Source organism: Sphaeramia orbicularis, chromosome 14 (genome assembly GCF_902148855.1).
Source record: "Sphaeramia orbicularis chromosome 14, fSphaOr1.1, whole genome shotgun sequence".
Lineage (NCBI taxonomy): Eukaryota > Metazoa > Chordata > Actinopteri > Kurtiformes > Apogonidae > Sphaeramia > Sphaeramia orbicularis.
This window is the reverse complement of record NC_043970.1, coordinates 55,365,883-55,383,573: the sequence shown is the minus strand read 5'-3', so window position 1 is coordinate 55,383,573 and position 17,691 is coordinate 55,365,883. Positions and strand designations below refer to the sequence as shown.

The window sequence follows — 17,691 nt, the reverse complement described above, 5'->3', positions numbered from 1 at the left end:
TGCTTCCACACCCTGTACAGTTTGGTAATGGAAACATTTTCATGTAATTTTACTTTTTTTTTTTTTACACCAAAAAACAAAGAGAACATGTGGGGTTGTCATTATTTATAGGTTATTCTGATCATATTTTACTGGTTCTGACCCAGTTCAAATCTAACTGGACTGTATGTGTGTGTATGTGGAACCTGAATTAAAAGGATTTGGACACCATTGGTTGTTGATATCTTCAGTGTAATTTTTGCATTTCATAAATTCATCCCAGGGTCAGATTGGACCCTTTGGTGGGCTGGATTTGGCCCCTGGGCCACATGTTTGACACCTGTGGTCTACAGTATGAGCAGTAAAAGGACTGGGCCTGGTGTTGTGGGATGGTCTGGGGGTAAATATGGATGCGTGTGCGTCACTGGCGTTTGTTGTGTTCAATTATCAGATGCATCCTCATCAGTGGGTCTGTGTGGGTCCAGTTTCATTCTGCTGCCATCGTTCACAGGGTGAGTACATGTTCTGCACTCACACACACAAGTGAATTACAACCGATTCTGAACTGTCATGGAATAGTACCGAGGTTTTACTACTTACATCTGTACATTTATCAAATTATTGTGTGTGTTTTGTGTATGTATTTGACATGTTTAACCTCCTGAGACCCAGGAAATGTCAGCGAAGCAAGGTAGTAATAGTTCTGGATTTTTCATTCTAGTTTAGTTTTATTTAGTTTGGACTTTTTTCCCCCTCTAATTCAGTTTGTTTTAATTCATTTTTAGAGCAGGTTTGGTGGTTTTTATTAGTTTTCATTGTTTTCTAAATCAGTGGTTTCCAACCTCTTTTGCCTCCTGACTCCATTGTAACATCACAAATTTCTGGCGACCCCAGACGTTCAAAATGGAGACTTTTTTTTTGTGTTAAAATCAGTTTGTTTTTGATCATGTAGTAGTTTTCTATACTATGTTGCAAATAAACATTAATTTTAGTCGACATTTAGTCTGTATAATGTCTATTATTGTGGACAGAGGCAGTAAATCCAGGTGTAGATTTCTGCACAAAGGGAGGGTTGGATTTTCCTCGGTCAGGATCTGTCCAGTCAGTCCAGCTGTGATTCACAAGGAGGACAGTTAAAGGTGGGCTCTGAGATGGCTTTCAGGAGCATTTTTTATTATATTCCTTAAAATCCCCTTCACACCCCGATTACCACTAATTAATTAAATGCTCTAACACAAAAATTTTAAAGTCACCTGTGGAACGGACAGGACTGAAAAACACCAGCCAATCATTTTGAGCGCCCACTGGAAATGATTGAACGGTGATATGTCAATCAAACTCAACTGTCATTCACCCCTCCCCCCTCTGCGCGTTCCCAGAGGCTGGAACACTTATACAGGAAGTGAAGCCAGAACCTGGTTCTGTTAGTTCTATTAGGATGGAAAGTTCACCAGAAATGGACCATTAGTCCCATCGGTCTGAACTGGGGCTGTTCTGGAAGAGTGGGGGGGTTAGAGGAGACCGAAGGAAGTATCCATGGATACACCTGCTGGAGCCTCAGGTGGGGCTGGAGCCGGGGGAGGAGCCTGAGGTGTATGGGAGCGAAGCAGGGGGCGGAGCCTCAGCCGGTGTCGGAGACAGTTCAGCCGGACCGGACCGGACCGTAGACGGCGTCGGAGCCCAACCCGGGTCCAGAGCAGAACCTCAGCTGGTGAAGCCTCGGGAACAAGCACTGGGCGTGTCACTACTCTGGAGGCGTGGCTTCAGAGGGACGTCTGAAGAAAGGGGGTTGGACTGTTGAACGGAGGATTTTCAAAACCGTTTTTCCAAGATCTCAGACCCACCTTTAATACTGAACAAACTAGAACTGAAACTATGAATTATGAAAGAGCTGCAGCATCTGAAACTGACCACAGTGAACATGTGACACAAACAGAACCACAGAGCTGCACTTTCACAACCACAGTTTGTCTGTTATGGATGGGATTGGCTCTGTCAACTCAACATATATTTTTTTTTGTAATTTTCTCTTAATTTTCATCAATTACTAGACATTTCAGGCGACCCCATGTGGGGTCCCAACCCAAGGTTGAAAAACACTGTTCTAAATGCTTAGTTGTAGTTCAGTTGTAGTTTAGTTGTAGTTTAGTTGTAGTTCAGTTGTAGTTCAGTTGTAGTTTAGTTGTAGTTTAGTTGTAGTTTAGTTGTAGTTCAGTTGTAGTTCAGTTGTAGTTCAGTTGTAGTTTAGTTGTAGTTTAGTTGTAGTTTAGTTGTAGTTCAGTTGTAGTTCAGTTGTAGTTTAGTTGTAGTTTAGTTGTAGTTTAGTTGTAGTTTAGTTGTAGTTCAGTTGTAGTTCAGTTGTAGTTCAGTTGTAGTTTAGTTGTAGTTTAGTTGTAGTTCAGTTGTAGTTCAGTTGTAGTTCAGTTGTAGTTTAGTTGTAGTTTAGTTGTAGTTTAGTTGTAGTTCAGTTGTAGTTCAGTTGTAGTTCAGTTGTAGTTTAGTTGTAGTTTAGTTGTAGTTTAGTTGTAGTTTAGTTGTAGTTCAGTTGTAGTTCAGTTGTAGTTCAGTTGTAGTTCAGTGGTCTCTTTTCTCTTCTTCTCTGTGCTCCTATTCAAATCAATCCCAGACAGGACTCTGCTGCTTTAGTCTCCATGTTTCCAGGTAGAGTGGGGACCAGAAGACGACTGGAAACCACAAGTGAACACAAGTGACGGAGCAAAAAGTGTCGTATGGAGACAGCACAGAAAACTGAGAGAGACAAAGAAATCCATTTAACATCAATCTGACATTGACAAAGACCAAAACCAAGGGAATTGGATCCAGAATTTGTATCTGTTTTAGTTAGTTTAGTAAATACACAATACAGTTTCAGTTAGTTCTGTTTTTTTCCTTTTAATTCTAGTTTTTATTTATTTCAGTTAACGAAAATGTTTTTACAATTCTATACTGACAGTCAATAGAAACTTTGAGGTGTAAATGTCTGCATATTTCTACTTGTAGGGGGGTGTAATTACTCCTTGTGTATTTCTTGCTGTCTTAGTGCTGGGGTAGTTCAGATAATGATCAGTTGTCATGTTGTCACTGTTCATTGCACATGGGTTGGTCTCTTTGCAAAAGTGGACCAAATACACACTGAGCAGTACTCAGTGGGTCTGTGCATAATTTGAGGATTGGTTTGGAAGGCCTATATAAAGGCCCAAAAAAGGACACCACTGTTAGTCCGGTGAACGGCATCATGCTACGTCTGTCACCTGAACAACGTCTGCGGGTTGGCACTGGGTATGGTGGAGGCCGCTTTGAGCTACGCTGTCTGTGAAAAGTGCTCTATAAATAAAATGAATTTAGTTACTTACTTACTTATTCACTGATATAGCCAGGCCTATGGATGGGCTGTTCCCAACCCACAATCAGAAACCTGGTTGAACGCCACAACTACCACAGGCTCTGTTGACCATAGACCAGGGAGAGAGAGAGGGACGACTGCCGACCAGGACCACTACTGTTGGGACTGTGTGTTTGGCAGGTGCCATTTTCTTTTAAGTTTTGTGTTTTGAAATTCTTCTTGAAACTTTAGATTTTTGTTTCTGTATGCCAATATCCCAAACAAATGATTCATATGAAAAAATTCCAGTTTAGGGTTTCAAAATAAAAATTATCTCGAAAAATATGGTCTCAAAGTTTTCATTGACTGTGGGTATAGTTTTCGTCTAGAGATGTAACGATATGAAAATTTCATATCACGGTTATTGTGACCAAAATTATCACCGTTATTATTATCACAGTATTGTTGAAACTGTGCTCAAAATGTTGAAAAAGCACTAATACACACACTGAAATAATTTAACCAAGTTGTATTTAAAAAAAAAAAAAAAGATAAAATAAATACATAGAATAACAGTCCCACTGTCCCTTCTGTGTCAGAAACATTCCCATATTAACCCTTAGTGGTCTGAGTCTATTCTGTCTGTTTTTCAGTCCTTTTGATTTGGCCTTTATATACTATAGAAACAAATGTTTACTATACCCATGTTTGGATCTGTTTTTTCAGCACAACTTCATCGGTATCATCTATCTATTATTTTTTCACTTTAACCTACGATAAAAACATAAAAGGACAAAAAACACACAAAAAAAAACTGATTTGAAAAATGTATATAATTTATTACATAAATAACACACAGATGTTTAACGAACCTTTTCAAAGACTTTAAAAGTGAATATTGGTTCCAAATATTAGGTATAGAAAATTAAAACTATAATAAATTAAACTATACTCAAATATTTGACATAAAAGCAGATCATTACAGGCATTTTTTCCCCCAAAAGTGCGGTAATCAAACACAGTTATCATGAGAATTAGAATTTAAATGGTAATACTAACCGTCTGTGATTTTACCACCATTTATTGTTATACCGGTAATCGTTACATCCTTATTTTCGTCATTTCATTATTTTCCGTTAACGATAATAACCTTGCAGCAAAGTACCAGCTTTTTTTGTTTTTTTATTAAATCAGTGCCTATATTGGAAACCATCATGATGCAACAGTTTGTTCAGATGAATTTTTTAACATTCTTATGGAATGTCCTTTGTGGTGGACAGTTTCTTTTTTTTTTTTTTTGTATAAAGTTATGAAACTCTTCTCCACAAATGTGGACAGAAAACCCAGAGCTGGGTCTGAGGAGGTGAAATCATACTTACGTCAAATTTGGAACAGATCTAAGGCTCATGCTTTTGTTTGATAAAGCTGTTGTTCCAAGTCTGTTAGCAATTGTCGACTTTTTTGTGTTGTTAATTTAACACATAACAGTTCTGTTCTCCCATCAATAAAGAACAAACATAGGCTCATTACATAACATACAAGACTACAGTGGAGTGTTCAAATGGTTTTACACAGCACCGTATTTTCTTTTCTTTTTTTTATTATATATAACATAATAATATGTATATAAAATACATATAAAACATATAAATATATATTAAAAAAAAGCACTGTATTTTTCATATTTGAAGTTATCGTGTATATGTTGTAATTTGAAGAAAATGTTGGTCAAATATCAGAAAACCAGTCTGTCAGAGAACTGAAATATTTTTCAAAGAAGTGAAATATTTTTTGGAACAGGAAACTACTTTCCTGTCGTCTGCAGACGTCTGGGGATGGAGACGCACGTTAAAGCTTCACGTCGTCATCAGGAGGTCAAATCCAACAAAGATCATCAATCTGAAATGTGCGACGACCAAAAGGACAAACACGGAAAGTCTGAGCCACTAAAGCGTCATGGCGGCCGTTATCATTACCAGAGTCCCAAAGCAACACGCCGACATTCAGAGGACGACGACAGTCTGGAGTGAGTCCAGCAGCTTTTCATCTGCTACACTGCAAAAAAAAAAAAACACATCCTGTTATTTTAACAGAAAAACTGGCAGCTGTGTTTACCTGAACAATACTGTAAAAAACACATCCAACTGTAAACATATTTACAGTTTAAACCTGTAGATTTAACAGTTTAAACCTGTAGATTTAACAGTTTAAACCTGTAGATTTAACAGTTTAAACCTGTAGATTTAACAGTTTAAACACGTAGATTTAACAGTTTAAACCTGTAGATTTAACAGTTTAAACCTGTAGATTTAACAGTTTAAACCTGTAGATTTAACAGTTTAAACCTGTAGATTTAACAGTTTAAACCTGTAGATTTAACAGTTTAAACCTGTAGATTTAACAGTTTAAACCTGTAGATTTAACAGTGGATTTAAATGGTAAATGTTCTGCACTTCTTTAGCTCATTTTCTCCTCCTTCATGGTGTCCACAGCTCTTTCCAAATCCTCCAGGTCCAACTGGGACCAGTTTAGGGTTCAGTGTCTTCCATGGACACTTGGACATATGGACAGTCAGAGCCAGGATTGGAACCACCAACCCTTTGGTTATTGGACGAGCCGCTCTACCAACTCTACCAACCCATTCATTTACACATTTAAAATACTATATTGTTAAATGTTCACTTTTTTAAATAATTTTTATTATAAAAAAGCAAATACGCTGTTATTTCAACATTATGGTCTTTGCAGTTTAAACGTCACCACATTGTTTTTTACAGTTTTATTTTCTAAAAACAATAGAAATCCATCATTTCTACATACTAATCTGCTTTTGTTCACATACTCGTCCTGTTAAAACTACAGCTGTATTTGATTTAATCGTTAACACAAAAATCTTTTCAAATAAACAACTTTGTATTGTATTGTCACTGACAGTTTTTTATGTTGCAATTTTACAACTTTTTGGTGTTAATTCTACAGTCATTTTTTACAGCGTATTTAATGAATATGGACTGGTTTCATCTTTGTCTGAGCTGTTTTTTTTCTTACTTTTTGATTTGGAATAGGAGCCATTCAACCACTGAGGACAGTGTTTTTAATGATCATCACCATCACCGTGACAATCACCATCACCACAAACATCCACATCAGCACCAAAATGAGCAGAATCATCGTTGTCAGTCTTGCTTTTACCGAGGCAAACCAAACCATCTTTCAAAGACTTCCTTGAGTTCTTCCGTGGGTTCATCCTCCACCTCTTCTTCTTTTTCTTCTTCTTCTTCGTCATTTTCATCCACATCCTCCTCCTCCTCTCCTTCCTCTTCAGTATCGTCGTCTTCCTCCAGCCTTTCCTCTGAGCCCAGCGCCGATGCTTCTCCGCTGTGGAAGTCCCAGCATTCTCAGTCCTGTACAGATGTTTCTCGAAGACACGGGTTCATTGAAGACGACAACGACGACACCGTCCCGCTGATCGGTAAAGGAGGATGCCTCAACAGACCGTCCGCCAAACACTACCACGAACAGCTGAAACCCTCTGACAACAGCCCAACCGAAGGCACTCTGAAGACAAACAGAAGCACGGGAAAAGACGGAAGTGTCCGCAAAGCGAAGTCCATGGAGTCCCTGAGTCGACCGAAGGAAAAAGACCGACATGGAAACAAGGACGAAAACCAAGAAGAACGAAGAAAAAGTGACGCCAGAAAGAATTTAATGGAAGAAAAAATGAAATTCTCCGCCTTCCTTAATGAGATCACGCGACAGGTTCTGAGTCCGTTGAGACTCAATACTCTGGGTGTGACGGACGCTCGAAGACCGCCAAGTCCGGGACAGGCCTCGGTAAGGTCCAAGAGGACGGAGGACGACGCTGGGAGACGCAGACAGTCCAGCAGGACCGACTCCATCAGCTCCAGCAAACACTCACAGAGAACCGCACGCTCCATGGACCCGCCCACCGCCAAATCTGTCAATCGTCAGAAGAGTCACCGATCGGCAGATTCGCCGCATCGGACACGAGACGCCTGCGCCGACGTCAGCTGTTCGAAAAGACACCACTCATGGTCTCAGACTCATCGACATCGCTCCCACTCACCTACCGATAAGCAACACCATCATGGTCATCATCGTCACCAGGGAGACCAGCACAGACCATTTGATCAGCACAGGGACCACCATAACACCAGTCATCATCCCCACCGTCACCATGGAGACCACCACAGGGACCACCGTAACACCGGTCGTCATCACCACTGTCACCTCTCCAGCTTTCATCATGGGAAACAACAGAGCCCATCTTGTTACCAAAGCAACCACCACAAAAGGATGCATCACCAAAGAAACCACTGTGACCATCGTCTCCATGGAGACCACCTTGATACTGGCTCTGATCCCACAGACTGCTCTGAGCACCGCAGGACTCCTCCACATCACTACCACAGCCATCAGCACCCAATGCACCAGCACCATGGAGATTGCCACGGCAACACTTATCACATGACAACCCGCTGCCATCAGCATCCAGACCATCACAACCCATCCCACGACGACCGTCCCATGACACCGCGTCACCTCAAACAACACACGGCCGCCGCCGCCGGAGAACACTGTACAAAAAACCACCGGCACTCTGACCATGAAAACCACCACCATCTGACGCATCACCATGGAGACCACCAGAGAGATGGCCATCATCATCACCATAGAGACCATCACAGTGAGCCCTGTCATCACCATGGAGACCATCAGATTGACTCCCATTCCCATCACCATGGAGACCACCACAGTGAGCCCCGTCATCACCATGGAGACCATCAGATTGACTCCCATTCCCATCACCATGGAGACCACCACAGTGAGCCCCGTCATCACCATGGAGACCACCACAGTGAACCCCGTCATCACCGTGGAGACCATCAGATTGACTCCAATTCCCATCACCATGGAGACCACCACAGTGAGTCCCGTCATCACCATGGAGACCACCACAGTGAGCACTGTCATCACCATGGAGACCACCACAGTGAGCACTGTCGTCACCATGGAGACCATCAGATTGATTCCCATTCCCATCACCATGGAGACCACCGCAGTGACATCCATTCCCATCACCATGGAGACCACCACACTGGCTCTCAGCGACACTGTGAAGATCTCCATAGTATCCAGAGCCTTCAAGTCCACTTGGAACCATCCGTAAGTCCTGGTCCTGACCACACTGACCGTCATGTCCAGAATGTGTCCTTAGAGAAGACCTTGGACTATGTCTCATCCAGAAACTCCAGCAGCTCCTCCAGTCACCACCAGGAAGACCTGACCTTCACAAGCTCAGTACAGAAGGTACGACACCAGCCTGAAACTGACCACAGCACAGCTAACCCTAACCCTGAAACTGACCACAGCACAGCTAACCCTAACCCTGAAACTGACCACAGCACAGCTAACCCTAACCCTGAAACTGACCACAGCACAGCTAACCCTAACCCTGAAACTGACCACAGCACAGCTAACCCTAACCCTGAAACTGACCGCAGCACAGCATGTTCACCCACAGGTGACCCATACGTCAACAATATCAGTATTTAAATGACTGATCATCAGTTTATGGAATAATGTTCCACACACTGGTTTTCCAGATGCTTTGGAGACACTTGGCATGTTATTGTGGACAATAGATTAGATCAGACTAGACTAGACTAGGTTAGACTAGATTAGATTAGACTAGACTAGATTAGATCAGACTAGACTACACTAGACTAGACTAGATTAGACCAGATTAGATTAGACTAGATTAATTTATCAAGGATCAGATAGTCCCAAACCTCATCTCACTTAAAAAAAAAAAAAAAAAAAAAAAAAATCACCTGATTTTTTTAAATGAAAAATCCTACTGTTCAGACTTTTCAAAATTTTAGCCCTCCGAAAAGGCTGGACGGACAGCACACAGTGTTACAACTCGTGTTTATCCTTTTCTTGCTTAATTCATTTTTGTTCTTCACAGGATTTATCACAGGTCATAAACCTTTGAATAAAAACAGACACACAGAAATTCATAATTACAATGCACTCTTCACACATAAAACACAACAACAAGCAAACAAAGTCATCTCTCACATGACAACCAGACTTAAAAGACAAACACATTAGACTAATAACTACAGTGACTGTATTACCCTGGAAACTACATTACCCAGAAGGCTTAGTGTCCTTGGAGCATGCGCAAAGCACATCCCAGCGCCACCGTAGCCCTTTTTATGAATGGGAGCCCATGGGCTAATAACTACACATGCCGACCACAACGTAAACAAAGCCAAAATGCGCCGCAGCGCGACATTGTTACAGATTACGAATTAAACGTTGTCGCTTACTACGGCGTTTACAATGGCAGTCGCCAGAATCATTAACTTAAAGAATATTCAAGGCAACGTAAGATACAGTTAGCATTGATAATTAGCACTCACGCCACAGCCGAACTTCCGCATTCCCGCAACTCAGTTAAACAACACAAACATCCTTCCACTGCAAAGTAACGCTAACTTAGCATGACAAATGATAACATACACAAGCATCTATTAATGATTAAACACCGTTAGCAGTCTACATTAGCTGACAGCGTTTGTTACATACCAGTGGGCTGTGTGCTTCTGCCGATGGTGAACAGATCAATGAATGGGTTGATTAGGATGGGCCACAGCCGCCATATATAACCTCAGGCAACCCCGCCTGCTCATAAATATAAATTGCCAGACTTATTAAACCATAATATAAACATTACTATTATTAACAAAATTAGACAAAAATATGTAAACATATGAAGAAATTTAAAGAAACCAAACAATTACAATTTTCAACAGTGAAGTTATTTAAACCCATTTACTCAGTCTGAACAGCTTTGTCGTTTCACCCAGAAGTCTTAACACCTACATTTAAATATTTGTGTTTTTTCTACAGGAAACAGGACATGAGCTGGGACAAATAATGTAAGTGACGTAAAAACGTGAATGTGACTCAATGATGTGAATGTGACATATCAATGTGAGTGTGATGTAATAACATACGTGATGTAATAACATGATGTAATAACTGTGATGTAAATTGTATTCTACACCTGGCAGTGCAACCTGGACACATTATCAGTGAAGGCCCTGGCATCATTGGGTGTTTGGGGTCATATCTTCAGACACCCTCTTCCAGGTGCCCCAGCTGAGGGTTAGGGTTAGGGATCAGTCCTTAACCTGTGTCCAGGTAGCTAACTGCACCACTTGTCACCCATCTTCATCCAGAGCCAACGGGAGCCTTTTCAGCAGCTTCCAACATGTTCTTGGTGGGTTGTTGTCTCTGCTGCCCACAGATTCCACAGAGCCCCAAGACCCGGTGTAATGATGGCCCTGCGAAGCCCCTGTAACCCACTTCAACAGGCTCACAACGGGCCTTCCACCCCTGCCTTCGACACTCTGCTATTAAAGGTGTATATGTGGCTCTCTTTCTCTTGCGCCTCTTCCATTCTGTCTTCCCAGGGGACAGTTAGTTCCAGCAACACCTCTTACTTGGTTGTCTCAGACATCAGGACCATGTCAGGCCTGAGCATGGGTGATATAATTGTGTCTGGGAACTTCAGCTGTCTTCCGAAGTCAGCCAGGAAGTGCCAGTCATTTGCTGTTGAGTGAAGTCCTCCCTGGGCCTTTGGACCAGGTTGAGGCTTCTCTCCAGCATGAACAACAGAGATGGAGCACCTGGTAGGATGTTGTGACTTGCTGGAGCTGATGCCAGTACAGATGGCAACTTCTACTGCCCCCAGGACTTGGTCATGGTGCCACCAGTACCCCCCCTCTCCCAGGGTCTTAGAATAATGACTCAAGATGTGCTCCTTAGACCCCTTCTTCTGGCACAGTTGACCGGCAGGTAAGTCCACCAGGCCCCAGGTGAACAGATTGGAAGTGTTTGTCTTTAGGCCACCACTCCAAACACCTGGTGAAGAACTGCTTCTTCCAACTTCACAACATCTCCAAACTCAGGTCTATGGTGTCCATAAATGGGCTTGAGATGACCATCCACGCATTTGTGTCTTCTTAGACTACTGGAACAGCCTGTTCACAGGTTTAAACAGAAGGAGCTGGCCCATCTACAGTTTATCCAGAACTCTGCTGAAGGCTTCCGACCTGCACAAACAGGAGAGCCCACATCACTCCCATTCTTAAATCACTCCACTGGCTCCATATTTTATATCGCTTTCATTTTAAAATTCTGGTGTTAACTTTACAGGCTCTACATGGCCAGGGCCCTGCATACACTACTGCCCTGATTCAGCCCTACAGCTGGGCTCGTAGCCTGAGGTCTTCAGAACAGAACCTGCTGATGGTTCCACACACCTGCTGACGGTTCCACACACCCGCTGACGGTTCCACACACCCGCTGACGGTTCCACACACCCGCTGACGGTTCCACACACCCGCTGACGGTTCCACACACCCGCTGACGGTTCCACACTCCTGTTTCAGCACACGGGCTGACAGGTCCTTTAAAGCTGTAGCTCCACATCTGTGGAATGACCTGCCTCTACACTTACGGTCCATGGACTCTGTAGAGAGTTTTAAAAAACACCTCAAAACCCTCCTGTTCAAACAGGCTTTTTAGTCTCCCAGCTGACTCAGGGCTGCTACAAACTGACTGCACTTTATATATTTATTATATTTGAATTGTATTTGAATTGTATTTGATTGTGTTTTAATGGTATTTTAACCCTTTCATGCATAGTGGTCACTACAGTGGACAGTTATTCAAAAGCTGTTCTCCTGTATATTTATGGGTTTTGACGTTTTAGTTTCCAACACAGTGGGACGCTTGTACATGATCCCATACACTGTCACCTATTGGCCAGTCATGGGAAGTGCTTTTTTTTTTTTTTTTTTTTACTCATAACCAAGATGGGTGACAGGAAGTCAGAAATGCTGAACATCCCGGGAATATCTTGTAAATCCTTCCATATCAGGACAGCCCTGTAGGTAGAAAAAATATGCTTGCATCAAGTAACATCTATGGATTAATATCAGTGTTAAAAATTCCAGATATTTATTTTATATTGGAAGAAATTTGCAATTAATCATGTCCAGTAAATTGACGCCATGCATCACTGGCTGTATTTCAATTGCAATTCATACCATTAGTGAAACTTTACTGTTCTTGTTAAATTGATTGATCTGCAGTAACATGTTTTAGTGCAAATCAATTGCTAATTGTTCTTAGAGTGTAATTAACAGTTGTTTTTTTTGTTGTTGTTTTTTTTTTTTGCATAATATCTCCATTAAGTGAGTAACAACTAGTATTAGAATACGTTGAAATGTGAGAAATCATCAGATTAGGAGCATTAAAAATGTTTAATTGCATAGTCTTCCCACAGTAGATCATTTTCTGTGGTTGTTAAATACACATTTCTTTGCTTCAAAAGTTAAAAGTATGGTGGACATTTTGTAACACCATGAAAAATAGGTTCATGAATAAAATATTAAAAATGCATTTGCATTGTTTTTATACGCCTAAAGAGGAATAAAAACACTCCGGAAAAAAGTCTCAACTAAGGTTTTCATAATTCATGCATGAAAGGGTTAATTATATTTTTATTTGTACTGTGTATTTGTACTTTGCACTGTAACGCACTTTGTGACTCTGTCTGTGAAAAGTGCTCTATAAATAAAATGTACTTCCTTACTTGGGAGGACATCATAGACTGACTGGACCAGGAACTTGAAGCAGCGCCGTTCCCAACAGGATGTTAGACCACAGCCTTATGTCAGCTCGGTGGACCGCTTCCTGGGCACACCATTTCATACCCGTTCTGATTTCCACACCCAACAAACAGACCTTGGTGTCAGTTGAGTCTCGGTAGACCAGAACTTCTTTGGCTCTAGTCACCTTGAACTCCTCCGCTTGACTCCTCGATGGGAGCTGCAGCTTGATGTTATATCCATAAAGGGCGACTGCTGCTGAGACTTCGTGGCAGGCCCACCTACCTGCACAGGAAATGGTTTATCTTCTTTTTGAAGCGCTCCACGGTGCTAATTGGGACTTCATAGACCAGAAGAGGCCAGAGCAGTTGGGGCAGGGTTCCATGTTGGTAAATCCAGGCCTTGAATTTCCCAGGAAGTCCTGACCTATCCACGGCAGAAAACAAGAGCTGAGGTCATCACTGGTCGACCGGGCAGATGTGATGTCCTTCAGGTCACAGGTAAAGAGCTTCCCTAAACGCTTAATTGGCTTCTCAGACACAGTTGGAAGCTTTGCAACCCCCCGAGAGAATTGTTAGGGAACCCTTTCTGAGGACAACAGACCTGGATTTGGCAGGGTTAGGGTTAGGGTTCGCCTGGATTTGGCAGGCGCGAAGCTCACTCTGGCCCTTCTTGTAACAATGTGAATGTGATGTAATAATGTGAGTGATGGAACAATGTGAGTGTGTTGTAATAGTTGTAGTGTTTTTGGGTTTTTTGCATCGTAGGATTCTTCAGGAGCAGAATGAAGATCTGCAGCAGACGATCCTGAAAACAGCCGAGAGGATGGAGAGTTTAGGAGAAGAATTCATGAGCAGCCAACGGCTTTTAGAGGAGGAGCTTCAGCAGACCCGCACAGAGCTCAGCAACCTCACCCACAGCTTCAAAAAGTAAAGAACCACACTTTGCACCCTAACCCTAACCCACAGAATGGTCCAGTTCACACAGACTAACCCGAACCCAAACACACACTAGTGTCATTTATGAAACAGACACTGAACAAAAATACAAACAACACTTTGGTTTTTTTCTCCCATTTTTCATGAGTTGAACTCAAAGGTGTCAGACTTTTTCTCATGTTCACAAAAGGCCTTTTTCTGTCAAATATTGTTGATGCATCTGTCTAAATCTGTGTTAGTTGGACACTTGTCCTTTGTCCAGATCATCCATCCACCTCACAGCTGGGGCAGATCCAGGTGCTGATTGAACAGCAGGACTATTGGACAGGTGGGCCTTAGGGTGGACACTATAAAAGGACAGGACTATTGGACAGGTGGGCCTTAGGGTGGACACTATAAAAGGACAGGACTATTGGACAGGTGGGCCTTAGGGTGGACACTATAAAAGGACAGCACTACTGGACAGGTGGGCCTTAGGGTGGACACTATAAAAGGACAGGACTATTGGACAGGTGGGCCTTAGGGTGGACACTATAAAAGGACAGGACTATTGGACAGGTGGGCCTTAGGGTGGACACTATAAAAGGACAGGACTATTGGACAGGTGGGCCTTAGGGTGGACACTATAAAAGGACAGGACTATTGGACAGGTGGGCCTTAGGGTGGACACTATAACATGGACAGTTTGATCACTGCACAATGACACCAATGTCACAAGTTTTGCAGGAGCATGCAGTGGTCATGTGACTGCAGGAATGTCCACCACAGCTGTTGGACGTCCACTGAATGTTCATGTCTCTACCGTAAGCCGTCTCCAAAGGCGTTTCAGAGAATTTGGTAGTCTGTCCAATCAGCCTCACAACCACAGACCACATGGAACCGAATGGAAGCACACCAGCCCAGGACCTCCACATCCAGCATCTGCACCTCCAGGACCATCTTAGACCGTCCACCTGGACAGACCGCCCACCTGGACAGACCGCCCACCTGGACAGACCACCCACCTGGACAGACCATCCACCTGGACAGACCGCCCACCTGGACAGACCGCCCACCTGGACAGACCATCCACCTGGACAGACCGCCCACCTGGACAGACCGCCCACCTGGACAGACTGCCCACCTGGACAGACCATCCACCTGGACAGACCGCCCACCTGGACAGACCATCCACCTGGACAGACCGCCCACCTGGACAGACCGCCCACCTGGACAGACCATCCACCTGTCTAATAGTCCTGTCCTTTTCTAGTGTCCACATTTCCACCGATTTGTGAACAGTATTAGACACAAACAGTGAAAAAGTTTGAGATCTGAGTTCAACTCATGAAAAATGTGGAAAAAAAAACAAAAAAAGAGTGTCATTTCTATTTTGTTGAGTGTATTTGATATTTTGGCTTAAATTACCAGAGACAGTCTTGTTTTGGAAATTATACTGCTAATTCCATATTTCAGTGATGAACTTGTCCCTTTCTGTAGATTACATGAGAACTGCTCGTCCAGTCAACAGACGAATAATCTGCTGGAGGAAAAGCTTCAGTTAATGGTAAGATTCCTCTTTTCAGATTTTAAAATTTAACCCTAACCCACAAGTACAGTCACTAAAGTGAAGTACAGTCACTAAAGTGAAGTACAGTCACTAAAGTGAAGTACAGTCACTAAAGTGAAGTACAGTCATTCAAACCCAAATGCAGTGATGTGTCCAGTGGGTTCCTTCAGGTTCTGTCTGCTCTGTTGTGTTGGTTTTGTGTCTAACCCTAACCATGTTCCTAACTCTAACGCTTGGGTTTTTTGTGTAAGACTCAGAGTATCGAAGGTGAACGTCAAAGACTCAACCAGCGAATCACAGCTTTAACAGAACAGCTGACTGAAGCCACCTTCACCAACAGTGTGGAGGCCTTGAATGTAAGTGACCCTAACCCTTGTGTCAGATTCCTGTATTTAGCCTGTGGTGGACACACTCATGACCTCACACACACTCATGACCTCACACACACTCATGACCTCACACACACTCATGACCTCACACACACTCATGACCTCACACACTCATGACCTCACACACACTCATGACCTCACACACTCATGACCTCACACACACTCATGACCTCACACACACTCATGACCTCACACACTCATGACCTCACACACACTCATGACCTCACACACTCATGACCTCACACACACTCATGACCTCACACACTCATGACCTCACACACACTCATGACCTCACACACTCATGACCTCACACACACTCATGACCTCACACACTCATGACCTCACACACACTCATGACCTCACACACACTCATGACCTCACACACTCATGACCTCACACACTCATGACCTCACACACACTCATGACCTCACACACACTCATGACCTCACACACTCATGACCTCACACACTCATGACCTCACACACTCATGACCTCACACACCTGTTGGTTCCAGGTGATATCGATGCTGCACACACCTGGTCATGATGTCATCAGTCAGGTGGTCCTGCCCATCACCCCCCCACCTGCCCAGTTCATGGACGGTCAAAGCTATGGGAAGGACAACGGCCCTGGGCAGGAACAGTGTCTGGGGGCGGTCCCAGAAGAAGAGGAATCTGATTGGTCAGAGATGGGAGAAGACACGCCCACATTTACACTTCGAGGGTCAAACCGAGGTCCAGCGTGGAGACCCCTGGAGATGGACACAGACAGAGGCAGCGAGACAGGTGAGGACACCATCAGACCATACCCCCCCAAACCCCTCCCACCTGTGACCTCCGTCATCTGTCTGACTCCAAGGGGAACACAGTGACTGGACCCCCACCCCACCCCCCGCCAAACCCCTCCCACCTGTGACCTCCATCATCTGTCTGACTCCACAGGAGAACACAGTGACTGGACCCCCCCCTGCCCCCCCCCACTGGGGTCAGCCCTGCTCTTGCGATCAGCCAGTCTGGAGGAAATCCCCCTGGGACGACGCCCCCCCACGCAAAGGGATGTCACCATGATGGACATGATGGAGCTCCGCCTCCCAGGATGTGGACACGCCCACAGTTCAGGCAGTGACTTTACGTGTCACTGGAGAACGACGCAGGTGTCAGAGGGTCAAAGGTCAGAGGGCACTGAGGTCAAAGGTCAGGGGTGTGTGGGGGGGTGCGGTTGGAGAGGAAGCATTCCTGATGAGGTGTTAAACGGAGAACGAACACAGCTCTGACAGAACCAGACCAGAACCACAGCGACTCAGTCCAGACCAGAACCACAGCGACCCAGTCCAGACCAGAACCACAGCGACTCAGTCCAGACCAGAACCACAGCGACCCAGTCCAGACCAGAACCATCAGAGTCATGAATGTGGGATTTGAGGAAACTTCAGCTGCGTTATGTTCATTTAACACAAACACCTGAATACTGTACTCAAGTACTGTACTGTACTCAAGTACTATACTCAAGTACTGTACTCAAGTACTGCACTGAAGTATTGTACTCTACTCGGGTACTGTACTCAAGTACTGCACTGTACTCATGTATATACTGTATTCATACTCATACTTTACTCATATATATATGTGTGTGTGTGTGTGTATAATCTCATAGATACAGACTGAAGCTTTTCCTGTTCCGTAGAAAAACTGACGCATCTGTGTTAAAGTCTATGTTTAATATTAGACACTGTTCCATTATGTAAGTGTTATTAAATATGAAGTAGAATGTTCTGGTGTTAAATATGAGCAAAGGCTTAGAC

General features: G+C 43.5%; 1 protein-coding gene across 1 annotated transcript; it reads left to right on the top strand.

Annotated features, from left to right (window-relative positions):
* Positions 1–469: 469 nt before the first annotated feature.
* Positions 470–17,441, top strand: LOC115433145 (LIM domain-containing protein A-like). The gene is made up of 11 exons (XM_030154410.1): positions 470–491; positions 5,102–5,327; positions 6,367–7,482; positions 7,537–8,632; positions 10,244–10,272; positions 13,782–13,943; positions 15,432–15,498; positions 15,753–15,857; positions 16,405–16,675; positions 16,832–17,197; positions 17,279–17,441. The coding sequence occupies exons 2-10, from the start codon at positions 5,137–5,139 to the stop codon at positions 17,161–17,163; spliced, it is 3,369 nt and encodes a 1,122-aa protein (XP_030010270.1). The 5' UTR covers positions 470–491; positions 5,102–5,136; the 3' UTR covers positions 17,164–17,197; positions 17,279–17,441.
* The last annotated feature ends 250 nt before the right edge of the window (positions 17,442–17,691 follow it).